The sequence below is a fragment of the Lutjanus erythropterus genome, chromosome 21 (assembly GCF_056507025.1).
Source record: "Lutjanus erythropterus isolate fLutEry1 chromosome 21, fLutEry1.hap2, whole genome shotgun sequence".
Lineage (NCBI taxonomy): Eukaryota > Metazoa > Chordata > Actinopteri > Lutjaniformes > Lutjanidae > Lutjanus > Lutjanus erythropterus.
The window spans coordinates 7132451-7160022 of NC_139337.1; the positions used below are offsets into that span (position 1 = coordinate 7132451).

General features: G+C 41.4%; 1 protein-coding gene across 24 annotated transcripts in view; it reads right to left on the reverse strand.

Moving 5' to 3' along the window:
• svila (supervillin a) overlaps nucleotides 1–27572 on the reverse strand; it is a 117773-nt gene that overhangs the window by 53480 nt on the left and 36721 nt on the right. For 11 of the 24 annotated variants that reach the window (XM_084747132.1, XM_084747129.1, XM_084747125.1 and 8 more), the window contains exons 1-8: nucleotides 22985–23344; nucleotides 14235–14298; nucleotides 10818–10909; nucleotides 8772–8835; nucleotides 8535–8677; nucleotides 7725–8445; nucleotides 3335–3418; nucleotides 751–1560 (exon numbers count right to left, since the gene is read on the reverse strand). In XM_084747132.1, the coding sequence (XP_084603258.1) occupies nucleotides 751–1560; nucleotides 3335–3418; nucleotides 7725–8445; nucleotides 8535–8677; nucleotides 8772–8835; nucleotides 10818–10909; nucleotides 14235–14298; nucleotides 22985–23042 (2036 nt within the window). In that variant the 5' untranslated portion in view covers nucleotides 23043–23344. Of the gene's footprint in view, nucleotides 1–750; nucleotides 1561–3334; nucleotides 3419–7724; nucleotides 8446–8534; nucleotides 8686–8771; nucleotides 8836–10817; nucleotides 10910–14234; nucleotides 14299–22984; nucleotides 23346–27572 lie in introns of those variants that run through there. The other 13 variants (XM_084747136.1, XM_084747135.1, XM_084747122.1 and 10 more) reach the window with 8 other exon arrangements.

The window sequence follows — 27572 nt, forward strand, 5'->3', positions numbered from 1 at the left end:
TTCTGAGTGGAAAACTGCTGATTCACAAGCCAAATATCACTCTCTCCAAAGCAACCAAATTCCATAGGTGAAATCAGTCATTTTACCTGGCAGAGCACAGGAACTGCTGGTCAAACCGCAGCCAACTCCAATGTACTGTGAGTTTGCCTATGGACTTTGGGTGGTTTGGAGACAGTGATATTCAGCTTTGATAACAGTGGTTTCTTTGATCATGAAGCCTGATCATTTTTCAAAATAATGGCTGAGATACTATGTGTATAATATATAAAAAATATATTTAAAAAATATCATCCTTAATGCTTAAGTTTTATTCATTATTTCTGTGGATATAAATCATTGCTTTACTTAAAGGCTTCTGGCATTGGGCCTCTCTACCCTCAAAAAAACTGACAACACCAAGGCCCTGCACCTAAGACAATTACTTTCCAGGCCTGACACTGAGAAGCAATAAGTACCTCATACAAACCTACGTCAAATAATCCAAACTGTCCCTTTAAAGCATGCACACATTCAATGGCCCAAAGTAGTAACTAAACAAGTCACAGTGCCAAAAAACAAACATCACAAGAAGCTTAGTGTTGGTGATTAGCACATGAATGCCATTTCAGAAACAACTATGCTTTGACGTTTACTCCACTCAAGCCTCAGTTGCTTGTTAGTCATTCAGTAGCCAGCCGGTGTTAGGTAACAAGCATCAGGATGAGCTCAACAGAAGCCAGCCAGTGAGGAGCGTGTTACTTTGCCACCTACAGCTGATTCCTGCGGCTGGTTGGTGGGGTGGTGGTGCTCTCCATGTAGGTATGTCTGAGCTGGGCCACAGACACTCGGCTATCCTGCTGACTGAAACCCTCACCCTCCCTGATGTCCCGGGGGTCGTGGGCCTGGTGGTGCAGGTTCCTCTGAGCGGGCACTCGTGGATCTCCTGTATCCAACACTGACCGGCTCTGGACTGAGCTGGCGGTGGAGTTTCCTGGGCCTGCATGTGCCGTTCTCGGCTGGATGTGGGTGGCAGCAGTCCCTTTGTGGACATAAATGGCATTTTCACGCTCTGTTTCGTCCCTCCTGCTTCTGTGTCCTCCTCTTGGGGGGTCCTGTGTCTCGGACTCCCTTGCCTGGCTGAGACTTCTGGACATCCCGAACTCTTCTTCCCCTCTTCCTCTCCGTGGGTCATCAACGCTTCTCTCCCTGCGGCGGATCTCAGAGGGCAGCACCGCTTTCCTGCTCCTCAGAAGACCCTCTGTCTTCACGTCCTCTGACTCCTCTGTCTCTTCTTCCTGCTGCTGCTGTCCGGCTCTGGATGCAGGACCAGAGGTCATGGACAGGTAACTAGGGTTGCCACCAATTTCTTGTCCTCCCTGCATCCCAGGTCGAGTGAGCTGAGCCTGGTGGTGATAGTGTGGATGGGAGTAGGCCTGTGGGGGGCCTGAGGGGTCTGTGTGGTAGTGTGTAGAAGGTTGGTGTTGAAACTGTCTGCGGTACACTGAGGGGTCTGTAACATGTCCCAGCTCTGGGCTCCTCTGGCGACCCTCTTCCCTGGCAAGCCTCTCTCTTACTTTGATTCTTCAGGGAAACAAAGGGCTGGTTAGCACTGATACATGAACACACACAGCAAATGTCTCTTACACTCAAAGACGACTGTTCTTTGATGGTCTAATGAAAGGAGCAGACAAGCACAGCACTCAGCTCATACTCTAATCTAGATGATTCTTTGAGTGTATGCCTGACAGCATGAAGGGAGGAGTTCACTCTTTCTCTTGTTTGATATTTGGGCTGGGTACCAAAATACAATTCTTTTCCAAACACTGGTCCAGTGTGTCCTTAGAAACAAGTATCAAAAATCATCAAAATGTCAAAAGTTGATTTCAAATACTTGGTCACTCTCGGAACTTAACAGCTATTGTCTGATGATTATTTAGTCTCAACAGCCAATGTTTCTAGACTTCTGGTGTATTTCGCGAATCCGGGCCAAGACTTCTTACTGAGCGCTGATCATCATTTAGAATCTGATTTGCAACTTGAGAATGGAGGCTAATCTCTGTATACAAATATCTGCACATGGATGGGGATACATTTTAACATGCAGATATCTGTACATAGAGATGAATGTTTGGTCAGATTTTTAATCCTGTTAGATCAAATATTTCCTAAATCATAACGGTGCTAAGTTTTATATTTTTGTTTTATAAAAACATCAATGAATCCATGAGGCAACTTTCCTGTGTTTTGGCTGCTTGTGTTACAACAATAAATCCTGATCTTCTGAGAAATCGGAGATATTGTAACTAAGACTGCAACTACTTGCCTGTCAATTACCCTTCGTCTTTTTTTGCTTGATTTCATTCTGTTTATTTACAGGCTTTAAGCAGAGCCACTATGTTTCGTGGTTAGGCGTGGTTAGGTAAGAGAGTTTTTGGTCTCTATGTCCACAAGTTTTGAACAAAAAGCAATATGAATTATCATTATTTTTCTTGCTTTGATATAGGATAATCATGCTGTCAGTTTTGGGACTACAGTTCCCACAAGAGGATGCAAGCAAGAAATATAAGGTTGCCATGGATTCAGTGAGTCAGCTGATTTACACCATGAAAACTCATGCTCAAATAGCTATCAACAATTTCTGATTGTACTTTTACCCAGACTAATACAGATTAATATTCAATTACATAGATTTTGAAGAAGACTTCCTGACATGCTGATTAGAGGGAACATCTAAAGTTATAAGGAGTGTCTTTATTCTTTGAGAAGCGGTTCATTTTAAGTTCATTTTAGTATCTGTACCAAAACTTGTTTTGTATTCATACTGGTACTGAAAAATTTGAAATGATACCCAGCGCTATTAGAGATAGCACCTGATTCACCTGAATCTTAACAGATGAGTAGAAAGCAGCAAAGAAAAAAAGAATTAAAGAAAGAATTAAAGAAATCTATATTCTCAGATGTAAGGTCCATATTCCAACATCACTGCAACATCACCACCCAATGTTTTATCCTTAATATGTTTAACATAACATGTTCCTTCAAACATTTGTTTCACATGGAGGTTAAACTGAACACAGCAACAGGGGACATGAAGTTATGGTCCGAAGCAAAGGGGAAAGGAGCTTGTGGCAATGATGAGGATGATCAGGATGTGATGTCAGCTGACTCAAAGCTCAGAGCAGAGCTTCTTGAACATCAGCCCAGGACCCAAACTGTTTATGAGGTTCAAAAAAAACAAAGTCATGTAGGCAACAGTGTTGGGTTCTGTTCTGACGTACAGTTTGAGAAGCTCTGCTCATAAGGGTTGGTTGGCTTGGGGTGATATTGGGGTGAGACACAACCAGTCTGGGTGTACCTCGAGGGCCAGTTGATGAGGGAACTGGTCTCGCCCTCAGCATCAGTCTGGAGGAACCAATCAGTGCTCAGGTTCGCCCTCGCACTGTACCAATGGGAGACGTGAGTGGGTGGGTGAGTGAGTGGGTCAAAGAGATCCAGTATTCAGCCCTTTTTTCCTTGGAACACACACCACTACATTACACACACCATTGACTTCACATTGAGCCTGAGCAGAGTGAGAATAGACTCAGATCCTGCTAAGAATACAAGTCCAAGTCCCCAGAGAGACATTTCATTGTTATTGTGGTTTTGGCAGAGACATCACACTTAATAAAATATGATCTTTATGTTTCATTTTAATGTTTGTTAAATTAAGAGCAATGACTAGAAAAACAGATTATGTGTGTTGACTTATATTAGATCAGATCTGGCCACAGACTGCACCTACAATATGTTATGTGGAATAAAAAGCGTTAACAATGCTTCAAAGTGTCAAAAGAGAGGGTTCACTAATTTCAGACCTGTTTAACTAAGGTCTTATCTACTGAGGCAGATATTCAGAGGAAATACCATCTCACTCCAGCCAAAGAGCAGATGAGTCATACTGGCCCTCTGATGCTGCATAAAGACAAACAGCCTCATCCCTGAGTTTAACAAAATCAAGGAGAATGTCCCCCAGTCGTGAATACAGAAAGAGAGCAGCCCAGTCAGAGCACTTTCAAATCATGCTCAGTCTAATCGGGTCAAAATCACTGCAGGACAGGGCGTCCTGATAGCTGAATGGTTAAGACGCACTGTTCCCCTGGACTGCATTGTCCATCTCAGCTGAGGACCACTGTAGCATTTTATATAATTTTCCTGTCTGCTTCTAAACTGTCTTATCCAATAAAGATGAAAAATGGCTATCACATGTTTTGTTTTTAAATGTCCAGTGTGTAAGATTTAGGGGGATTTACTGGCAGAATATAGAAAAAAATGGATAATAATATTCATGTTTTCATTAGTGTATAATGAAAATGAAATGTTACCTTAGAATGAGCCGTTAATATCTAGAGAGGGTGTGGGTTGCCATGTTGTACCTCTATGTTTCTGCAGCAGCCCAGAATGGACAAACCAAACACTTGCTCTAGATACGGCCTTTGCACTTTCTGTGAGTTTTGCAGCCACCACAGGTTGTCCTACGTGCTTGGAAGGGGAGGGTGAGGTGATGAGGTGCCGACTAGCAACCTCTCAGCCTAGCCACTAAATGCTACACACTGGTCATTTAAATAATCAAGTTCATGGCAACAACCAGTCTCACTTCAACTCTGCACATTTATTTGGTAATATACACCAATAAAACAGAACTGTATCTTTATGTGATTAGGAGGGAGATGTTTGATTTTTTTCATAATAATACAAAAGGGCAGCTTTATTTTTGTTGTATTTAGCCCAAAGGAATAGATGAGTTTGTGGAAGATGTATTTCGCACTGTAAAGAAAAAACAGCCACAAATGCCTTCTTCAGGAGCAAGGGTTCCCAACATGAGGCCTGTGGGCCAATGGCGGCCCTCGGAAACATTTTATGTGGCCCCTGAAACTGATATGACATTCAAGCATTGTATTTTAATCCACTAGATATTTAACGGTCCACCTCAGTATTTTCGCTGTCAATATACCACTTGGCTACAGAGTCAAACTGTGCCCCTGTAACAAATGTCTGTGAAGTTAGGAATGACAACTTGGAGAACAAACACCACCAGAAACAATGTAAAAAGAAGGTGGACAATGTTGAAACTCGTCATTACATGGTAAAAAATGATGACCTTCGTTCATAACATTTTACTACTAAGTTCTAAAATGTAGCCGTTCCTGTCAGACCGGTCAAAGAATTCTGAGGGGCCCACCGATACCCTGAGAAGAGGCAGAGAAGACGCTCTCCCATGTGCTTCTTTCCCATCAGGCCTTGCTGGTCTTGATCAAGCCCAGCTGTGGGTCACAGATCTGACCGCAGAGTCACACTGAGCCGCCCAGTAACACAACACCCCCCTTGCACCATAGACACACACGCACACTGGCCAAGTTTTGAAACCTGAGAGACGGATTGAAGAACGCTGAGAGTGGGCGATGCAGACAAGAACATAGGATAGAGTCTGACAGCGTAGTCATGTGTGCAGAATCATCTTCATCTGTTGGTTCGAAACATGACTATACGGGGCCAAAGTCTGGTCAGGACCTGGGCTGGGCCAGCTGTTTGTTACATCAGAACTAAGGAAGAGAGATATATAGCGCAGAGCATACTGATACTATCTGTACTATCAGTAGTGGAGCCAAAACACTCTTCAGCACTTAACATCTGCAGCAGAAATGACTCTATCTGCATCTAAATTTTCTGTCTGTTGTAGTCTTTAAAATCAGATCATAAAAATGCAAAATTTAAGTTTTTGAAGTAAAACTTTGGGCTTCATTTTGCAGAGTTCTTTTGGGAAATGCCCACCGTAAGAATAAACACGCTTCAAGCTCACAATGTATTTAATGAACGCCTCATTTAGTGAGCACTGACATTACTCAGTATTAGCTGAATCAATTAAAGGATACTTGCACTTTATTTCAACTTGGGTCTTCTTTGTGTAGGGATGCACATGTGCACTATAATCAACTGAGTCACTGCTCGTCAAAAAATTAGCAGCAGCAGATATAAATCCCCGCTCTGCTCCACCTACGCTACAAGTTACATCCATGTCCCATGTGTTTCACTTGTAACTTTAGTTCAAGTCTCAGAAGTTGAACCCAACTAAGTTATGGACATGTGGTGCAGAGGTGAAGACCCTTATAAGTTAAGAGTTGATCTGCTTATTGGGAGTTGATCCTCCCAACAAATATATCCATGTCCACTGCTACATTTCACTGTAAATATGATCATATTTCATCATCTCCTACAACATCACTATAACATAGTAATAAATTGCGGTAATAAATGGCTGGATGCACTCAGCAAATGCACTACACTGGGTGTGTACATACACACACATGTTCACACATGTTTGTCAATGTGTAAGGTCCATGTGTAAAGTTCATACAGTCACAAACTTTGGGCTTCATGTGGACTACAGGTAGATAACAAAGTTTGCATTGTTGCCGTGCAGATGTGGAACATGTAAGTACCTTTAATGTACAGGGAAAGACCCACCTGTGTTCTAATGAGCTAGAACACTGCCCTGTCCCAGGTGTGCTGTAAGTGTACAATAAACTGACGTAACACAATTATTTTAGAGAACGGGGACCTTGTAAAGCTTAACATCCATTGAAATATTTAAGGTATTTAAATTAGATTTTTGACACAGAGTCATTTTGAAAAATAGAGATTTGGTTTTGATTTAGGTAAGCAGGAGCCAATTAGGGCGTTAAGCATTTCTTTTTTTGTGTCTGTGTTTTATCGGTGTATATTCCTGAACAAATGTGCAAGCAATCAATTTACCACAATGAAAACCACGAGCCCTCTGGGGCGCCTGAGGGTTTGGGGCCAGGGGTAGCTGCCCACTTTGCCCGGGCTGGTAATCTAGCCTTCTGCATGTTTGATGCAGTATGCAAAAGTTGAAACACAAAGTTGGTCTGAAAACTGTGATTAATCTTGACACCAGACAGTTTGGTGGCAGTTACTTGGGTGATAATATCTTTGTTGTCATTGTTGCTTGGAAACATCATCAAAACTATGAAAATAAAACCATTGTAATAAACTGGAACTATCTTTTAAGAAAGCACTTGATACTGTGATCAGCACTGGTGAACCTCTCAAAGAGGATCAGTTCTCTTAAAGAATGTGGGATCAGCTACAGAGCCAGAGGTTTGCTTCATCCAAACAGCCTCGTCAATAGCTCTTCCTAACAAAATAGAAACAGCTTGGCCAGTAAGAGCTCCTCCGGGAGTTTAAAAAGTACAGCAATTTGCTATCCTCAACAGATGCACCTGAAATCTCTGGAATAGAAACACAATCCCCACACACATTTTGTATTAATCTGCCCGTGTGTTGAAGCCCAGCTGTAGGTCTCAGTGGGACTTGGTCTGTGCTCAAAGATTGTTCCACAACAAGCTCAGGTTGCCTGACCTGGTATGAAAGCATGCTCTTGCCAACAGGACGACCTTGGACATGTGTGGACAAGAGGGACAGAGATATAGATGGAGGGAGGGAGAGTGATGGATAACACTGTCAAAGTGAGTGCATCTATTAAAGAGAATGATACAGCAGTGTTCTGGCCACATGGAAACCATGCTGGAACCTTGTGTATATGGGTTTGAAGGGAACCTGGGGCCTGGACCCCAGAAGAAAGACTTGTCTACTCTTTTTCTTGAAATTTGGGAACAAGAGAAAGAAACTACTTGGGAGATCAAAAAAGATGAGGGTGAAAAGGAACAGTGATTGAGACCACTCACCCTTGTCTGCTGAGGATGTTGTGGGCCTGCTGCTCGATGAATAGATCCCCAGGAGACACCCCTTGTTTGGGTGAGGACAGGGAATGGTGCCTGCTCAGCTTGGGTGAACTGGGTGGTATCCCTGTGACAGCATAGTCCTTGGTGGGCACCCTGGCAGCTGAGGACAATGAGGTCACATCCATGTATGAGGAAGAGGACGGCGGCTCGGGAGGAGCAGCTCTGCGTTGGTTCTCCAGGTTCATCAGTCTCTCCCTCTCTGTGAACGAGTCCACCCTGCTGTGACCCATCTCGTAACCCGGGTCGGGGTGGCCATACTGCGGTGCTGTGCGTCCCATCCTTGGACTAGTGACAGAGGTACCGGTGTAAGAACTCAGGGTGATGTCCCTCCCTTCCTCCTCCTCTCTGTTTCTCCTCTCAGAGCCTTCCGACTCCTTCCGAGTGCGAGTGTAGCGGGAGGGACAGTCCATGTCCGGCTCCTGATCCAAAGAGATGCCGTAACGCTCGGCCAGCTGCCTGCGCCGCTCCGCCTTGTAGCGGGCAATGCGTTCGGCCTTGGACTCCAGTTCTGGGGCACCGGTGGTGGAGCCTGAGCTGTAGACAGGCTCTGTGTGGACGGAGGACTGAGGGTCAGGTCTGCATCGAGCTCTGGACTGGCGCTCTGGAGCTGTCAGCTGCATTTCTGGGCTTTCGAATCCCTCAATGCCATACCGTTGGACTGTTACTGGGGAATGCAGAGAGGACACAAGTCAGTCACACAAATAAACGCACAAAAAAAGTCAAAAAATTGTGTAGGTACTGTATTTGTCTCACCACCACAGGGCTCACAGGGGTCAGAGGCCCTGGTATATCTTGGCGTGTCCTCCTCCAGAAGACGGTTGGCCACCAAGCTTGGGAGCAGAGACGGATGCACCTCACCCTCTATGCCCTCCAACCGCCGAGCGATACGTTCCTTTCTACACATGGACAGGAAGTAGTCAGTCTTAGACATGTTATTACTCTCCACAACATTATCAAAAATCATTTACACACATATCATCAGCTTCTCACCGGTTCATGTCCCAGTCACTTGAGCTTGTGGTGATGCCTTCAAATCTTTTCCTCAATTCAGAGACTAAAGAAAGAATTAAAAAAAAACATAATATTACAGCTCAGTGAAAGGAAAGGAAATGAAATTGGTTTTGGCAGTGTCATCTTAACCAAACCCAAAACAGACCCACCAGCTATTGACTGATAATAATTTAGCTTCTGGGGGCAACAGTGTTAACAATGGTTCAGGGCTTCTGGTGTAGCCAGGAGATATCCTATCTGGCGTTAGGGGCTTATCTTTATAAAGAGATGTCTGCATATGAATACAGATTAATGTTATAAAAAGCTAACAAAACCACCAGACAATTGCTGATTGGTTCTGAGATTGAGTCCATCCAGACTTTTTACCTGCATGCAACCAAAGCCCGCTCAAATGTGATTGGTCAATATTGTTTAGACTGTACGTCAAAACCAGAACTCTTCCTATTCCAAAATCTTGTCCCTTGTCAGACTTTTCCCTACAACATTATTTTATCTGGCTGGTGAATTTTTTGCTTGCGATGTTCTTGATCAATTATTGTCAATCCTTTATCAGTGTGTGTATCTGCACTCAGGTGACAATAGTCACATGGCAGCTATTCTGCTATTTACACCTAGCTTAGCTGGTTTAGCCTAGTTTAGTATAGTATAGCTGGAGCAACATATATCTATCTCTATAGAGAGGAGACTGTGATGGAAGAATGGGTTAAACACAAGACTCTCTGCCTGGAGGCCAGGGCTTGAGACCTGAGTTTCGTCAGGTTTAGGTGACAAAAATACTTGTTTAAGGAAGTTTAGGAAAATATCACGGTTTGTCTCTGCCATGCAGATGTAAAATAGCATCACTGACTACAGACACCTGGGTGCTAAGAGCATCTGCCATTATTTATAGGGTTGGGGTTCAGTAGCATTTTATTGAGTCTGAATCCAGTACTAGATCTGCTTTTAAATTGAATTGAATTCTTTCGAATGCCTTTCGAATTCTTTCAATTACAGTATTTTTAAGTAAAATTATTTTTTTTTATTGCATGTATCTGAAAGGTGTCACTTGTAGCGATGAACCCACAGAGAATTATCACCCAACTCTGTAGCTCATCTCAGCTCTACTAAGTTGTGTCAGAACTTTACTGTTTTTGCTTAGAATAGTCTTCAGCTGTGGCAGGCAGCTGTTTTCAGTGAAAAAACTGTACACTGTACTAGGGCATGGTATCAGTGCTCAGTACCTTCAAGGTATCGATTGAAATGATCCAGTACACATCCAGCAGACAAAGTTAATGACTGGCTCGCTATCTTTTATCAAGTACACACACCTATTTGCAGAGATCACTATGCTAAGAAAGCATATCCAAAATGCAAACAGCTACTTGAACCCAGCCCTTATAATCTGAAGTCTTCCTGTACAGTTAAAAATGAAAAAAGTGTCACTATTGACTAGTGGGCCATAGAACATTTAAAATCATACACGTTAACGTCATAGACTTGTGTCTACATTACAAAAAAAAAGTGAAATACTGGGAATGGAAGACAACCAATCAATTAGTAAAACTGCATAAGATTGATCTGGGCTTAATGCCCAGAAAATCATGCTTCTCCATGTCCACTTTTGCTTTTCCATCAGGTTCATAGCAATTGGTTCACTTTACAATTTCACATCCTCAGGGTTTATTTTTTTATTGTCCAAATCACAACTTGTAAAAAGCTAATCACAAGTGACTTTCAACAGCTCGTCAAACTATAATATTAACAATCCAGTGGGACCTGTCAGAACCACAACCCCCCACAGGACTGTATCTCTTTATTGGACCTACATCTTATTGTAAATTGAGTCTGTCAAGAAAATACAGAGTGCCCTGGTTAATTATATTTGAGGACTGTACTTGTAGCAAAACTGGTTTTAGACAAATCTTGACATGAATCCACCTGGCAAAGAGGCGGCTGTTGCACAACAGTGACTTTCAGAAACCCTGGGAAAGTTGACATTGTGAGGTCCATTTGCAAGCAGGCAGAAATAAAAAACTCCTTACTCACCTTTGGGAAGATTGGCCAAGAGACTAACATCTATATCCTTGGTGCTTTTGGCTGGGTCGTCTTTTTCGTCGAAGGAGAATTCTTTCTGGAAGCTGAGGGGTGCAGGAAAAATACCAACTGTTATTGAAACAGGGCTGAGCTGTGGGAAACAGGATTGTTTATAGACCGACAGTGTAAGCAGTTGTAAGAGGCTCACTGAATGAATCTGAATTTGATCAAACAGTCGTCCAAATCATGAAAAAATGTTGCTCTGAGCAGCATCGGTTTGAATGATGTTCAGGAATCCCGTCAATCAGCCACTGGATTGTGGAAGAAGCTACAAAAACAATACATTTGGATGGTAACCTGTAAATTTCATCAAGTCTTGAATTCCCAAATATTTATCTAGAAATTATGAGAGTTTTGCCCTCGTCACACCCTCTGCTTCGCACACACACGGAGCTAATTTCTCTCTCAGAAACATACTGAAGTCATTTATGGATTTGATTCAAAACCACAGAGTTACAATACAGCTATAAAATAACTGCAATAGATCACTGATGTGAGGAAACAGCCAAGAATTGGGAAAACATGACTTTGCGGTTCTGCCCATTCCAGCAAACACAGAGTTGTGAACACACTGATACACTTTGAGTGGGTTGCACTAACAAAGATTACTTTCATCTGTAAGATATGTCCTAATCAGAGTTTAGCAAAACTATGTTTTCAAAAATAGTTGACTATAGTAAATCCAGATTCAAAGAAGCTCTGTTGTGCACAATTAAAACTAACCTTTTTTAGTAAATCATAATTTATTCATTTAAACAAATTTTAAAATACAGTTTAATTATTCTGGAGCTGCTTGATTTCCAAAATTTATATAACTAAATAAAACATTTGAGTGCTGTTGGTATCTGGTAAGTATATAAGACCAGGAGAAACCATTACTACTGCTACTCTGTATTCTTTAACAAAGGTTATATTGTTTGCCAGCTAATATTAGATAAACACTGAGCAAATCATTGCATTGTTTGGCAGCTAATATTAGCTAAACAGTTAGCAAATCAGTGCATTGTTTACCAGCTAATAATAGCTAAACAGTTAATAAATCATAACTAATTAGCTAAAAAGTCAACAAAGCATTATATTGTTTGTTAGATACTGTCTTTGTCAATTACAGTGCAGTTTTTGTTATAAATAATTTTCTATTTCTTCTTTTACTTATTTGCTGTTGTGAATTTCATGTACAATTGTAATTTGTGAAGTTTGTTACATAACATCAACCTACCAAGAGCTACAGATGGAAATTAGCCTCTTGCTATAATCTTCCATATTCACATGTAAATGCTGATTAATATGCACGGTCCACATTTTAAGTAAATAAATGAAAAGCTAATGTTAGCCAAACATTTAACAAATCATTGCAAGTGGTTGCAAGCGAATGTTAGCTAAAAAGTTGTTTGCCAGCTAGGCTTGGCAGGGAAGCTCCAATTTGTCCTCCTTTGAGAAAAACCTGGCAGAATTACTGGAGCAATTTGCGTTATTTTGCTCAATCCATCTCAAAATTTTTAAAGTTAAACCTCCTCAAGTTAAGTTCAAAGTTCATACTGGATCACATAATTTGGTGCAACAGAATTAAATTTCAGTACAAACTAAACTAGAGGTTTAAATTTAATCTTTCATCATTTTAAACTAGTGTAAAAGTAAAGTTGATGTATGAATACTTGTTGATGAAACCCAGCCAGAGACATTGTAGATCCTTTTCTATCATAGCAGGATTTGTTTTCATGACTGAGATCTGACATGTTTTCAAGTCAAAGCCACACCCACACAGTTTGGCACCAAATTGGTGTCACTGTGAGCCAACGTCCTCACTGCCATAAAGGAAACTTTCTATATGCAGGCTAACATGTACAGCGGGTGACATATTTGACATTTGGCCAAAACCTGCTGTTGAGCAATCCTACTAACCCTGCAGCAGGAAGGTTTGACACTGCCAAGCAGCAAAGAGAGCTTACCTTTCAGTTTCTCACTGAGCTCTTGTAGCTCTAAAGCTTTATTTGATACCCTGTTGTATGTTTCTGCAATAGTCCACAAAACTAGTCAATCGAAAGAAAATTAATTTCCAACTACTCTAATAATTGATTTATTGTCTTTGTAGTTTTTCAAGCAAAACAGTCAGACATTTGCTGCTTCCAGCTTCTTAAACGTGAGGATTTGCTGCTTTTCTTTGTCATTTATGACAGTCCATGAAGAGTCTTTGGGTTTTGGAGTGTTGGTTGGACAAAAGAAGCAATTTGTTTCCATCCACTACTGTTAATTGAAATATTAGGAGATGGTTCATAGAGATAAACAGTGTGTGGAGCCAATTCTCCAGTTGCAAACTATTATACCATTAAACATGAGAGAGCAACAAGATGACAAAATGAAAAAAGTGGCAGTCGAACCTCAAACAGTGGAAAACAACACAGAAAACAGGATACAAATAAGACATTTCTGTTTGATTCAAGAGCAAGGTTACATCACAAGGAAGCTGTCAGAGCGGAAACTTTATCTTGTTTTGTTCTCAGATTGTTCCGTTTCCATCAACCTTTTCTAATGCAATACTTCATCATGATTCAAGACTCTCATTCCAGAGAAGAAGGTAGTAAAAACCTTTCTTCATGATCTATTTGTCATCTGACTGTTTATGGTGTTTACATGCACATCTTTTATGTGACTGCAGTGTCTTTAAAATCAATCTGATGGCAGAAATTTTTGTTTGTTGAAACACAAAACACACCCACTGATAAAACAATACATAGACTGCAACTGTCACCAGTGTGCACCGCTGTCTACCACAATCTCTTTTGCAGTACTACCACTGACAGTGATATTTTCAAGTGCCACACATGACATGATCATTTATTCAGGTCAATGTACACATGAAGTACACATGGCAGCAATCACATTTAAATGGTCTTTCATAAGGATCCAGGTTTTTGCTCACCAGGTCCTTAAAGCTACTACAAGGAACTTTCATACTGTGTTTATTTTGAAGGAACCTGTGGACAAAAGTAGTAGTGTTTCCATAACGTCAAAAATAAGAAATTATCTGGGGAAAAATCTCTTCCTGCTTTTTTTTTTAACTGGCTATCAGTTACTACTCACTGTGAACTTGCCTGGAAAAATGTAAATACAGGGTCATTTAATCTGATTTAAAGTAGAATCTAACCCAGTTGCACATATAAAGAACAACTATATAGAAACTGCCGATCTTCTCACTGATGGACTCGTTTGTTTATGTAGGTCATATAGAGGCATCAGTAATGCACTGAGGCCGTTTCATAACCAGTTAAAATATCCTTTGTAGTAGCTTTAACTAAGTGACTTCAAACAATAGAAATAAAAACCTGATGAAACTGGTTAGCACAACAAGTTGTTTTTGGCATCTCTTACCTCAAAGCTCTCTTCTGTAGCAATCTGGGATTACTTAGTTTAATGGGGGTCTCACTCCCGAGTCCTGTGAACAGAAGAAAAGAGCATAACATTTAGTGCTCATTCACCGATTTCAGTGTTGCACAGCAGAACCTTCAGTTTCAGCTGTTAATGAACAGACACACGCTGCTGCAGCGGGGCACCTTAAGGTGAAGCAGCCAGTCTGTGTGCAGCTCCTTGGCACTGAACCACATTAATTAAGTGGACTTGCACCGAGAAAACAAACGATGTGGAAAACAATAACCTGGCTGCCTGACTGAATCACATCAAGTAATAAGTGATCTGTGGAGTGGAGTTAAAAGGCTCGCACTGCTCCAACTCCCACCCCTCCGCCCACCGGCCCCCACAAACAAATCATCACTGCACTTACATCCGGAGACAGAGACTGTCTCCATGTTAAGTGTCATGTCTATGTGCTGTGCATTAAGTCATAGTTAAAGGGTTTGTGATGGAGGAGTGACTGTGTGTGTGTCACTGTAGAGTCTGATCACACGTCAAGGTTGCAGCGCAGTGCAGCTGGGACGATGCCAGCAGGAGCCCAGCACATCATTGTCGCTGGGCAGCGTTTGCACACCCTCCATGAATACAGATAGACAGGGGACAGCATGAAGACAGAGACAGAGAAAGCATGCTGTCAAATTCCCAAAAGCTTGCTGCACTGTAAAAAAAAAAATCATACAGGAATTTAGTGGAATCAACTAATCTTTTATCATTCACTTAACAGAAATATAAAAGTTTATTTCTCTTCCATCTAGAATTCTTTTGATTTGAAATTTGTTAATTAAATTGAACTTGAACATGAACTGAACATGTTTTCTCATGAATAATGGGATTAATATCAAGTTTATTTGTTTTGAATCATTAAAAATGACCCCAATCTGTCTTTGGAGTTCAGTCAACTTAAAACTTTAAGGTGGCCTGGACACTAAAAACTTAAAACACTTATGAATGTGTAAACATGAGTTCTTTTAACTTGAAATCTTTTGACTTGAAATGTTGATTTGAATGTAAGAGGAAAACCAAATTTATTTGTATTGTTTATCAATATAGCTGAAGAGTTATTGGTCCAACTTAATATCTTATATCTTATGAATAATAGCTTATTGAACATGTTTTCTCAGGTACAACAGAAATACATTTATTTGATTAGAGTTCTTCTGACTTGAAATCTTATAACTTGAAATGATGAGCTGAATGTTTAGGAAGTCAAATTTGTAATGTTCATCAGTGTGACTGATGAGTTCTTTGTTCCAACTAGTTCAATATCTTCATCCTAGTGAACATGTTTTCTCAAGTACAACAGAATTAATTTTTATGTGACTAGAAAAGTTTATTTGTTTTGAGTCGTTATAAAATGAGCTCAACTTGTCTTTTCAAGTTCAGTCTTTAAACTTAAAAGGGTTAGTGTCCAGGCTGTCTTAAAATTTTTACTTCAAACAAATATTTTATTTTTTACAGTGTGTAAACACACTATTATGAAGCTATGTGATTAAACTCAATCAAGAGTTAACAATCTAAGCTAATAAAGTCTGGTGTCTATTAGGAAAATGGCCAAAGTCGGTAAACGAGGGCAAAATGTGACATAAACACCTGCCTACAAAGAAATACAGCCTCATTAGCCAGAAAAAGGGCATTAGTGGGTATTAAGCATCATAAACAGCCTTGTGAGGAATGCAAGATCTGTTGAACATCCCTTTAAGGAATGTCTGCGTCCGCTCCAAACCTCAAACGTGCGGTTTTGGCTGCCCTCGGACCTCAGAGTGGCCGGAGCCGTGCAATTTCGGGACAAACATGTGGTCCCACTTCCATCCTCTCCGGGTTCACATCAGGGCCGCGTGACGCCCCCCTGATTCCCCCGCCGCTCCACCCAAAACCCCCTAACCTCTCCCCCGAGGCCGCCCACCCTTAACCACCCATTCCAGATCTGTTAGTCCTTATTAAGGATGTTTGGGTTGATGCTTTAAATCCCTCCTACTTAGGCAAAACATCATTTGAGAAGAAAGAAGGCTTATTTAGAGAGGGCGGTGTGCCTGGATGTGTTTGGAGATAGTGGTGTATTGTTTCAGCTGGCTGGAATACGGCTGGTGAAAACATGGCTCATTCCTTGCGAGCCTTGAATCATAATCCTGGTAATCCGAGACCATCATGTTTTCTTTTGACAATGATCCAAAGATTAGTTTGACACCAATCTAGCAGATATTTCAAAGTAGAAAACAATGCTGAGATAAATCCTGCCTTTACTAACTGAAACAGTAACATGTTATGATGCAGTGATGTCTAATAACCAGCCATGTGTTCACAGCAGATGATTTGTCTCTAAGAATTGAAGAAATGTACTTGAAATGACTTTGTCACTAACATCTACATATATCTGCAACGCAAAAACTGGTTTTGGGTGTGTCTCATGAGCCAGGGGCTAACAGAACTCACTCGATACATAAATTAGCATGTAAATTTCACATTAACCCTTTAAACCTGTTCCTTTTGGCTCTGCTTTCACTTTCTTCTTGCCCGTCTGCAGGCTTTCGGTATAGTCACTACTAGGGTTGCGAATTTTCCCTAACTGATAGTTGAACATGTTAATCAATTAATCATTAATAATTAATAAGCTACAAAATGCATGTCTTTTTCTTTGTTTAAAGTTTACTTAAACAATTCTAGCAGCATGTTAGTTATGTGAACCATTAATTTATGAAACAAACTATTTAAATGAACAGAATAACAGAACAATAACAGGTTGATTCCACCAGGCATGGCACATCTGCGCCACGGTTCTGATCCATCCTCTGCACAGCTGCAAGCCCCACCAGCAGCGTTTCAGAAGCGTTTCAACAGCGGAGCGTCTTACCCGCCTGATTATGTTTACTTGCTCAGATTTTGTTGATCAGGTCCTCTTTCCTTGCTCTTTGTGCTTCTACCATGGATAAGCAGGCTACGTGGTTAAATAGTTTCTTTTCTGTCTATCTTTATGATTGTGAGTCTGCACAGAGTCTTTTATTTTGAAAATTAACCGGATTCTCCCTGCCTTTTCTGTGTCTGACTTCCTGTCTGTCCATTCTGCTCTGCGCTAACTGACCGAGGCACTACTGGTGGAATCACAAGCATTGGTACACAAAACATACTTTATATATTAATCCAATAATGCATTTTTAATCAGTTATATTCTTAACATTGATTGATTGATCAGTGATTAATCATTAATATCTCTTGTCGCTGCATGTCTTGTCTAGGCATGCAAGGTAATGTTTTCAGAATAAGTTAGTTAATAAGTTAAAAATGTCTTGATTTTGTTGTGATAATGACATAAGTGTTGTGTCTTCCTGGTTTTCAAGGCTACATTACAGTACAGTGATGTAATTTACCAACACAATCTGTTATTATGCTATTTACCAGAAGAGTTCATTGTGTTAATATTTGGTAAAAACACCAACAATCATCCCTGCAACACTGTAGCAACAGTGATAGAAATATCTAAGTATCTGGTCAAAAATATTACATTTGATTTTGTCCAGATCTCCCAGCACTAATCTAAATTGCTACTATTAATGCAATTGCCAAAACAGAATTAGAACAGAATTAGAACAGAATTGTACAGAATTCTTCTATACCCACAGTAATCAATGTATATTCACACTTTGTTAATTTTACCGTCTGTTCGTAGTCATTTTGATTGTATGTTTTGATCATGATTATTTAATGCACCCTAATTTGACAATGAGATTATTTCAAATGCCACTACATTTTCTGGTTTACATGAGTGTAGATGAGACACCAGATTATGTGCAAATTTAGCTTTTTTCAAGGAGTATAGCAACATTTAAGCATATTCCTAACCATGAAATCATCTGTTAAAATGAAAACTTTGGAGACTTTGTATGAACCCCGGTTTTATAAATATATTTTTTCCCAATTTCTAATTCTTGAAAAGATTTTGGGCCTGAGTTCCACTTCTTGACCTGACTTGCTTTACACTCTTAACAAATCAACACCATAGAAGTCATGCTGCATTAGTCCCTGATAGTTCCTTTTTACACTGTAGCCATGGGTTGTTTTCGATACTGAAGAAAACATTAACATATAATGATGACTAAGCAAGAACATCTATCCTAAATCAACAAATACTGTCACTGGAAAGGATGAGTTGCGTTGATGCTGGAGCAGTGTTTATGATGCCTGTATGTTCTGACTGAATTATGACTGTGGGAGGAAGAGGTGCACATTATGGTCTGCTTCAAGAACAAAAAGGACCAAACCTGCAAGGAAAATCTGTCAACCTATTTCTAATTCTCATATTTTTGGCCATTAACCTGCATGTAGACTGGTCTGTTTATGTTCCTGTGAGGCTGTGGTCCTCCATCGATTTAACGTGTGTACGCTTGTGAAGTTGTATAGCAAATGCATGAGATGGTTTTTGTTTTACAAGTTGCAAAATTTGCAAAAAAGTACACAAGGTGCAGTTTTTATTGAGTACCACTACATGATAAATGAAGACTCAGACTGTAGCTGCAGTAATTGTGCTACAGTTGTTTGCAGTTTGCTACAGTGGAAGCAGAGGATCTTTGGAAAGCTGTACTGTAGGAGCCTCACACATGTTTTTAACCAGATCTCTACAATGCAGGTGGTAAGCAAAATGTTATCATGACCAAAAGTCATAAAAGGTCAAAAATGTAACAATAACACCCAAGCTGACAAGTACCAGAATTTCCCTTTAAGCGTGAGTGTGAAACAAAACCAGATGCAACAGTAAAGGTTAATTAACTGCTAGTATGAAAATAACAAGCTGTCTGAGGCTATTGTCAGGTCTCACATATAGATCTCCACAACCCAGACCTGTACTCCTTTTACACCTCATACAGCCGATATGTGGTGGCATGTGGGCCATCAGGGGTGACCCCCTCGGAAAGCCCAAGTGCCTCAATACATTCGTCATTCCAGACTCAGGCATAAAACCTGCACAATGATCACAGATGTGGCAGAGCCTTTGATGCTGGCTGTAATCTACAGAAACAATATGGCTGCTGTAGCCGGGAGGGAATGCGCCGGGAATTCCTCAGCACCGTGGCCCGTGTGTGCGTTGATGAGGCTGTAAAAGCGGCTTGACACTGATAAAACATGAGGATAAAATGATTTCATGATTCAGTGGAGTGTCACTCAGGCTCTGAAGTGAGGAAAGCCTTTTATGTGAAGGAAGGAGGTCAAACCCAAGTGTGAACCAACTGTGACATCACCGATGTGTGGTTTGTGGACTAACATTTGAAGCCCTGAATTTGGCATTATGGGGGTTGCCATCATGGATTTCAAGCAGAACATGCTCAGCACTGACAAGGCTGGTGGATGGTTTTGGTTTGTTTGTCCAGCAGGAAATAATGATATAATGATAACGATGGCCTGCCTGGTCACAAAGTTTCTTGTATCACAGCTAAAAAGTATGCTAAAATATGTTTCTGAAAACATTTCAAGTGAGAAATGGGCAATGTAGTAACAGAATCTTGATCCGTATTTGATCAGCAGTGCCTGGTTTTGCAGATTTAAGTTTCGAGAGGCTCTGTTAGAAACTGAAAAAACAATGACAATTGCCTCAAGTTGCAATCTTTCTCGTATTACAGCTAAATAGTACACTAAAATATGTTTCTGAAAACATTTCTAGCAAGAAATAGGCAATGTAGGAACAGAATTTGATTCATATTTGATCAGCCCTGCCTAGTTAGACAGTTTGATCTGAGATTTGTGAGCTCTGTGTGTTGCACTGGACGGATTTACTAAAAATGACTTGTCAGTCTCAAGGCAGCTCCACCTTAAATCAGCAACAAAGAAAACTTTAAAGTACAAACTCATTAGGAGATCATCAATGAAGCGAGAAAAAGGCTACTTTTTCCATAAAGGTACATACAAACGGGCCTCTCTATGCAACCACTGGAGTCGCCCCCTGCTGACCATAATTAAAAATGCAGGTTTAAATGCACTTCCACTATTTAAAACCAACCTCACAGTTTCTAGGATTGGGCAGTAGCTACTGAAGTGAAATGAAATGTGCAGAGTGAAACATCGCAATGGATGATATCATTGTACTTTCTTTTATACTTTTTACATCCATGTATGCATGCTGGATATCAATTACTGTCTGGGCAGTACTTCATGCTTTTTTTTTTTTGTAAATCAGCCACATGATGCTATTATAATAATTAGACTAAACCCATCCTTAATTTTTGCTCTCTCTGGCTGATACTCCTTAACAACATATTCATCATTTCGAAGGCACAGTCACAGTGGATGATGGCATCATCCATCAGCCCAACCCTAACAGTTAGAACACATTACAAATAATCATCCACAACAAGACACGTCCTCTCCATGTGTTGACACACAAAAAGACCCAGTGTGGTAACCGAGGAGGCATCAGGGTCTAAGCATATGTCCAAGTTGAGACACAGGATTAACTTCAATTCCTGGGATTACGGCGAGCCCAAAAGGAAATGTGTCACCTTTTAACAGTCTGCATTACATCACACTACATGTGCGTGTGTCTGCGTGTTTAAGTCTTAGCATCCCCCCCACCCCCCCACCCCCCAACAGTGGCCCACCTACTCTGCCTTCACCCTGCCTGCTGGGAGACTCAAGTTGGAACTAAAGCCTCACTGAGAGAGGCTTAAGAAGTAAAGTATTAAAAAACAGATGGAGAATCAGAAATTAGGTGAGACCATGGCTGCAAACAGTAGACTTACGTGACAATAAGCCAATTATGTCTTTAACAATGAGTATACAAGCAGCTCAGTCTCAAATTCAATTCCGGAGAGGAAACAGAGAGCAAAGGACAGCGACACTGTCACATTTAAACCCTCATCAAACTTCAGCACACACCCTCCTTCCCCTAAAAACCAGTCTCGCTGCTCATGTAAAAGCCTGAAACCGTGGGCCACCTGTTGTGGGTTCCCAGGCAGTTTACCATGGAAAAGCCAGATCTCAACACTCACTTCTCACTCAGGAAATATTACAGAGAAGGGTGGCAATGAGAAGCACTCGGAGACGCAGACACGGACCTGTGGTCAGCCAGTGGTGCATAACCATCTATCACACACACAGGTTCTGTACAGCAGCACTGGATGATATATCCATAAATGTACCTAAGCAATGACAAAAATGTAAATACAAGCATCTGTTATTGCATCAGTACATGATATTTTCTCTTTCATGCTGACTCATGTTGCTTCTGAGGAAGTACAGTACGACCAGACTTCTGCATTAAAGGCAGGTCACACCACAAAGTGAAACATGATAAACCTGCACATCCTCAGGAAATATGTAGTTCTCGAAGCTTCACCAACACAGCGTTGCAGTTGCACAAACGTCTCCTTTCCTTTGCACCTTTAATTCAACATTCTAAGTAAAAAGCGAACAGTAGTTTACTCGTTGCCAGCTAGCTACCGATATGTCAGATCTACTGAAGTATACATTTACTGAACCTACTCAAACTGCAACTCAAACATGATCCATGCAGACCAGAAACACAAAAACATGTTTCTGTTGTGGACCGGTCTATATTCTCTCAGGAAAAGCTAAATAAAAGTTGATGGTGCAACACAGCTAATAACATATTATTTCATTTTACATTTCAGCTTCAGCCCTCAGATGTCAGCATTGCTACTGATCAATAGCACAAATCTGAATGTCAAAGTAGAGATGCACAGACACTCTTTTTTTCAGTTACAATCCGATTCTGATACCTGAACTTAGACAGCTTTGTATACCTATATCCTCACACACTACAAGTTGCTGTCTTGTTTTTTTGTGTTTCGAGACTGAAATATCTCCAAACTAAGGACATGCTACCCAGAGTTGGCTACCCATTACCAGCTAACTCACTGCAGATTGTCTCTTGTTATCTTACGCAGGGCGTTACTAATTAATTCATCTGTGCTACAACATTTTGCACACATGACATATATCCACTACAACATATTTATAATTCATAAAAGCATCAGTCTATGGATCGGTATGTGGATCGATGATATTAGTACCATTTTGGTGCATTTATGTTACTATTGACACATGATTTTGGATCACACTGATCCCAACTCAATGTCAAAGTTCACCAGAGTTAAACACAATGCAAAAACATTGTGTATATTTACTTTGGCATCGCAATGGAATCAACTGGTTGTGGCAGTTTTATTGAAATCAGTTTATTTTGCTGCAAAATTTTGCTAAATTAAATGCTGTGAAACTAGATTCTTTGACTTTGGGCTGAGTCACTGGTCGAACTATTAATTAGAGGTTTAGTTATTTTGAACTCAAACAATTAATCTCTTATTCACCTAAATTTTCTCTTATCACAATTCTAAGATAATGTCAATAAATCTGGTTTGTTATTCAGCCCACATGTACACATGCACAGCAGCAGGGCAACTGTCTAAGAATACAGCCTGAATACATCCAGACATGCAACTACACTTTCCTGAAGTAGCTGTGGAGACTAGAAATAGCTTCTTCCCTAAAACAGCCCCCTGCACTGTTAAGAGTCCCTTATCTCTGCTACGTAGTGTCCTTGGAGGCTACAGCTGCAGTGCAAGGACAGCTGGCTGGAAAGCAGGACAGTGAGCAGAGAGGACGGGAGTCTGCAGTTTGTTGCCTGCCAACTTCTCAGAGCTCAGATTCCCAGCTCCACAACCAGAGTAACCTGTCCCCGAGCTCCAAATCTCAGCTCTGAGCCTTACCTTGGCTGCAAAACTTGACGTGAGTCAGGTAATTCGAGATCCACGGGTTCCGGTACATTTTGGCAACAAAGTCGGTGAAGAGGGTCAGAGAGAAAGGAGGTGCAAGAGATGGAAAAGACGGGGCAGCCGCCTGAGAGGTGATGCAGCTACAAAAAGCAGTTAGTCAGTGCTCCGGGACAGACAGAGAGGGGGAGTCAGGTAGCGTTAGAGGAGGGAGGGAGCGAGGGGAGAGAGTAGAGAGAGAGAGAGACGTCCCAGCCGCAGTGCCGGCACAAGTAGAGGTGGTCCTGGCAGGCAAGTAGAGGAGTGGTGAAGCTGTGGCTGCAGCTCTGCCCCTAAAGAGATACACTCCTCCGTTGTGGTGCCTCTTGCTAACCACTGAGGGCTAACCAGTGCCCACTACAACAACCTGCAGGGCTCAAAGCTGCTCAGCACGGGCTAAGCTCATTAGCAGAGGCAAGCAAATCAGGCCCCGTCCTGACTAGAGACTGGAGAAAAGTGTCCTGCATACTACAGTGCAGTAAGAGCCTGAATGGCACAGGGGAGAAAGAAAGAAAAAAGAGTGTGTGAGAGAGAGACTGAGATAGCTAGGAGTGTCCCAGGAGAGTGCTGCCTTCCCTTGGCTCGCGCACACGAGCGGGATGCCAAAGAAACCGGTGCATAGCGTCAGAAAAGGAGGGGAGAACGAGAGAGCGCGCACGGGCAGGGTGGATGGGAGTGGAAATGAAGTGAGCTGGGGGGGGGGGAGAAGAGAGGAGAAAGTTAAAATGACCCTCTCAGCCAGATGAGAAATTCCAGTCATCTCTCAGCGGGGACAAAATAAAAGGAACAGCATGCAGAGAGGAGGTGGGAGGGACGAAGGAGGAGAGCAATAGTGAAACAAAGTCAGGAAGAGAGACAGAGAGAGCGTGCAAACACTAATGAGACGGACAGAGAATTGGAGTTCTGTTAAGTCCACTTGTGAGTAATGGTAACATTATGCTTGACGCTTTGGTTCTTCCTAGAGCAGCTGAGAAAAGGCACAAGGGGAAGAAAACTAGGTTGATTTATCGACTGCTCCTCAATTCTCCTTTTAACACACTCATCAGAAGTGTTAGTGTGTCCCAGTGCACGCATAAAGCCATATTCCCCGTGAGTCATGGTGCGTATAAACCCCTTAGCTCGTATGATTATACTCCAAGTGAACGCCAAGAACGAGACAAAGGCAGCTGCACACATATACACACACCTCACCTATGCATCACTGTGACAATGACATTCTTATCATTGCACTGAAGAGGGCATTGCAGTGAGGCTGGCACGGAGCCCAACGCTGCTTTTCAGGCTCTGTTGGGAAAACGGTGAGCTGCATCTTATCTGTCTGCAGCATACAGAGCAAAAAGCTGTCACCACTAAACACCCAGGCTTTAAAATAAAGCAGACCTAGTGTACACAAACGGTCGCAAATGTCAGTTTCTCAGTTCGGTGGCAAGAATAGCAATTAGGCTACGTTCACACAGAATCAGGCGTTGCTGCGATTAGCTGCAGGGGTGACTATTTGTGCTGACAACATCAAAAATAAAATGTTTTATATCTCTGATTCACCGGCTCTATCACTACCAGCGCTTTCTCTCCTTATTCAGTCCTTACCCTGATTGCACAAAGCTGCATGGTCTCTCAGTTCAAGTCTATTTTCTTCACCAGCATGAATGTTTGCTGAACAGTATAACCAAAGTATTAAGGACATTACAGAACACCAAGGACATATAGCGCATTATCACTGTGATAACAATGGTATATACATCATATATATGCAACTCTACCATAATGATTTATATGGACGCAGCTCCGCCTGGATAGCACCTGTTTTCAAAGATGTTTTGGGCTGACTGTAGAGAGAGTCTGATTCCTGGCCTGTGATTGGTCACTGCAGTGTGACTTTGGGTTACATTTCTCCAGACTCTGTTTCAACTTTTCCACCGCACGCCACTGCATTTTTTCTTTTTTTTTTTCCAGCATCCCCTGCCGACCCCATCTCCGCAGCCTAAACGCGCTACCCCCATTCAAAACGAACGAAATGATGTTCCTGATTCTGCCTGGATGTGGCCTTAGAAGAAGCCTGAGAATGCTTTTGCCTCGCTGGGATTGTCAGACCACACTGATCTCAGTGCATTTCTTGTAAACCGCTTGTAAATATAAGCTAGGTTGATGGACTCTTTCAAAAACACCAACACAGAGATGGTTTATCACATCATAACATTTCTTAAATCACAAAAATCTGTCCGGCCTCACCATCGAGGGATACACAGATGTGTCAGGATGCAGCCTGTCTGTCTGACTGACTAAGGTGTGTAAACTAAAGGTGGCATGTCTGGCTGCTCCTCTGAGATGAGCTCACCTGGCTCAGCATGTGAACTGCACACATACATCACAAAACTGCCAGTTCACACCAGGGGTGAGTGGATAGGAAGAGTGCGGGAAGAGTGTTACCTGCAGGCAACATTAATATTGTGTTATTTCTGCAGCACATTAAGTGTATTTCGTCTTCTTTGCTATTTCATTAACCAGTGTGACACCTCGGGTGGAAACCACAAACTGAAATCACTCTCTTAATCACTTGACATTCATGTGTGTCTCTGCAGCGCCAAGGTGAGGACTGATGTGTGTGAGACTCAAGAAGCTGGTGTCTTCTGTGGATATGAAGGCGTAACAAACTAGTTTGAGCTGAACTGTTTAGTTCACAGTGTTCTGATGTTAGGGAGGATTGCCCGGGGGAAGTAAAATGCCAAGTTGAGCTGGCAAATCTAGCAACTCAGAAAGAATTATAGAGATATTTTTTTTTTCTGGAGCGGATGATGAAAGTAGCTGAGGAGTGAGTCACCTTCTCGTTTCCTTCTCATCTCTGTTGAGAGTTGCAAAAGCGTAGAACCGATCGGGCACTCAAAGGAAAATGGCAGCGGTTAAGGACAGACTTAATGAGCTGAGGCACAGGCGAGCATTTATTTGTGTATTTGGGTGGCGTTAAGATGGTGTGAGCAAAACTCACATTGTACTGCACAGTTTGCCACAAGTTTGAGAGCAAGGCAGATAAAACAGGGTCGTTTTTTAAAGGTGTGTCAGGTCTCTGCAAAACTTTAACAAGAGTGCCACAGCAGGAGCCCACAGCATGTAGAATGTGCAATGATTAATCAAATAATTGATTATTAAATTAATCACCAAATCTTTTGATAATCAATTAATCAGTTTGAGCAATATTTTAAGAAGAAAAAGGACATATTTTGATTTCAGCTATTAAATGTGAATATTATCTGGTTTCTTTACCCCTGAATATCTCTGGGATGTGGACAAAACAAGACATTTGAGGACGTCATCTTGAGCTTCAGTGAACACTGATCATTATTCTTTACCCTTTTCTGACATGTCAAAGACCAAATAACTAATTGATTATCGAGAAAATAATTGAGAGATTAACTCATGATGAAAATAATCGTAAGTTGCAGAACTACTGTCCTACGTTGAGAGCTGACAACACCTCATTTGGGGTTGCTGACAGGCTGATTATGACAGCATATCATGTTTCAAAATATAATGGTTACTAGTTCCACTAGCTACTTTATTCATAAACCACTAATAAATGTACGATCTGTCTGACAGCAGGTAAAAACTGACTCTGGACAAGATTTCTGACCCACTTGCTCGACCAGAGGTGAAAGAAAACATTAACGTTGAACCCTGTGGTCTTGTAAACACTTACAGGAACTCTCTTCTCTTTGTTATTTGAACTTGCTGGAGATTAACGGTAATTCCAGTTATTATTTGCCGCATACGTAATCTGACAGGCTTTTTTAATTATCTGCCTTCAAGCAGCTACCATTTTGTGGTTATTTCAAAAGAAAGACGTTGATTTCGACCTATCTTTGAACATCTGATATCTATTCTAACTACACAGGCAATATTTCTAAAGGAGCGTAGCTAACTATTTAACAATGCTCTGCGATGCTCCTTTAATGGTATAAAATACGATCACTGATTGTGTTGATCCAATGCCAACCAAAGCAGGTCTTACAATCCAAGCTGTCATCATCACCTCAGCACCTACCACCTACCATCCACCATCTGGCTGTCTGACTTGTATGTAATGTTTGTTTCTTTGACTCATCTGCCACAGGGATGACATCAGACCTACAAAACCATCCGACGGTTTCTACCCTGTTATTAGCAATGATGAGTCTTTACTGCCAAGGATGGGCAAGACCTTACAGGTTGCAACAATGATGCAACTCTGCTCTTGTTCTCTAATCTTTGCGGTGGATTGTAGGACTCATTCAGACAGCGGTAGAGGCCCTTGAGAGGAGAAAAGTGCATATAAACTAAGAAGCATGCACAGCAGCAAAAATGCACAGATGGACTTAAAAGAAATGGTATTTATTTGGCTCACACACTGACTGATAATGAGTGAGTATGCTGCAGCAGGTATGAGGAATGTGAGCATGTGTAGTGCTGCATTAAGAGGGATTACTTTTCCTGCACATCACAGCCAAACGGGAAGCCACACTTCAAACAAACTGAGGAAAACCAGCTGAGTGTTTACTCTGAGAGTTAGCCCTGA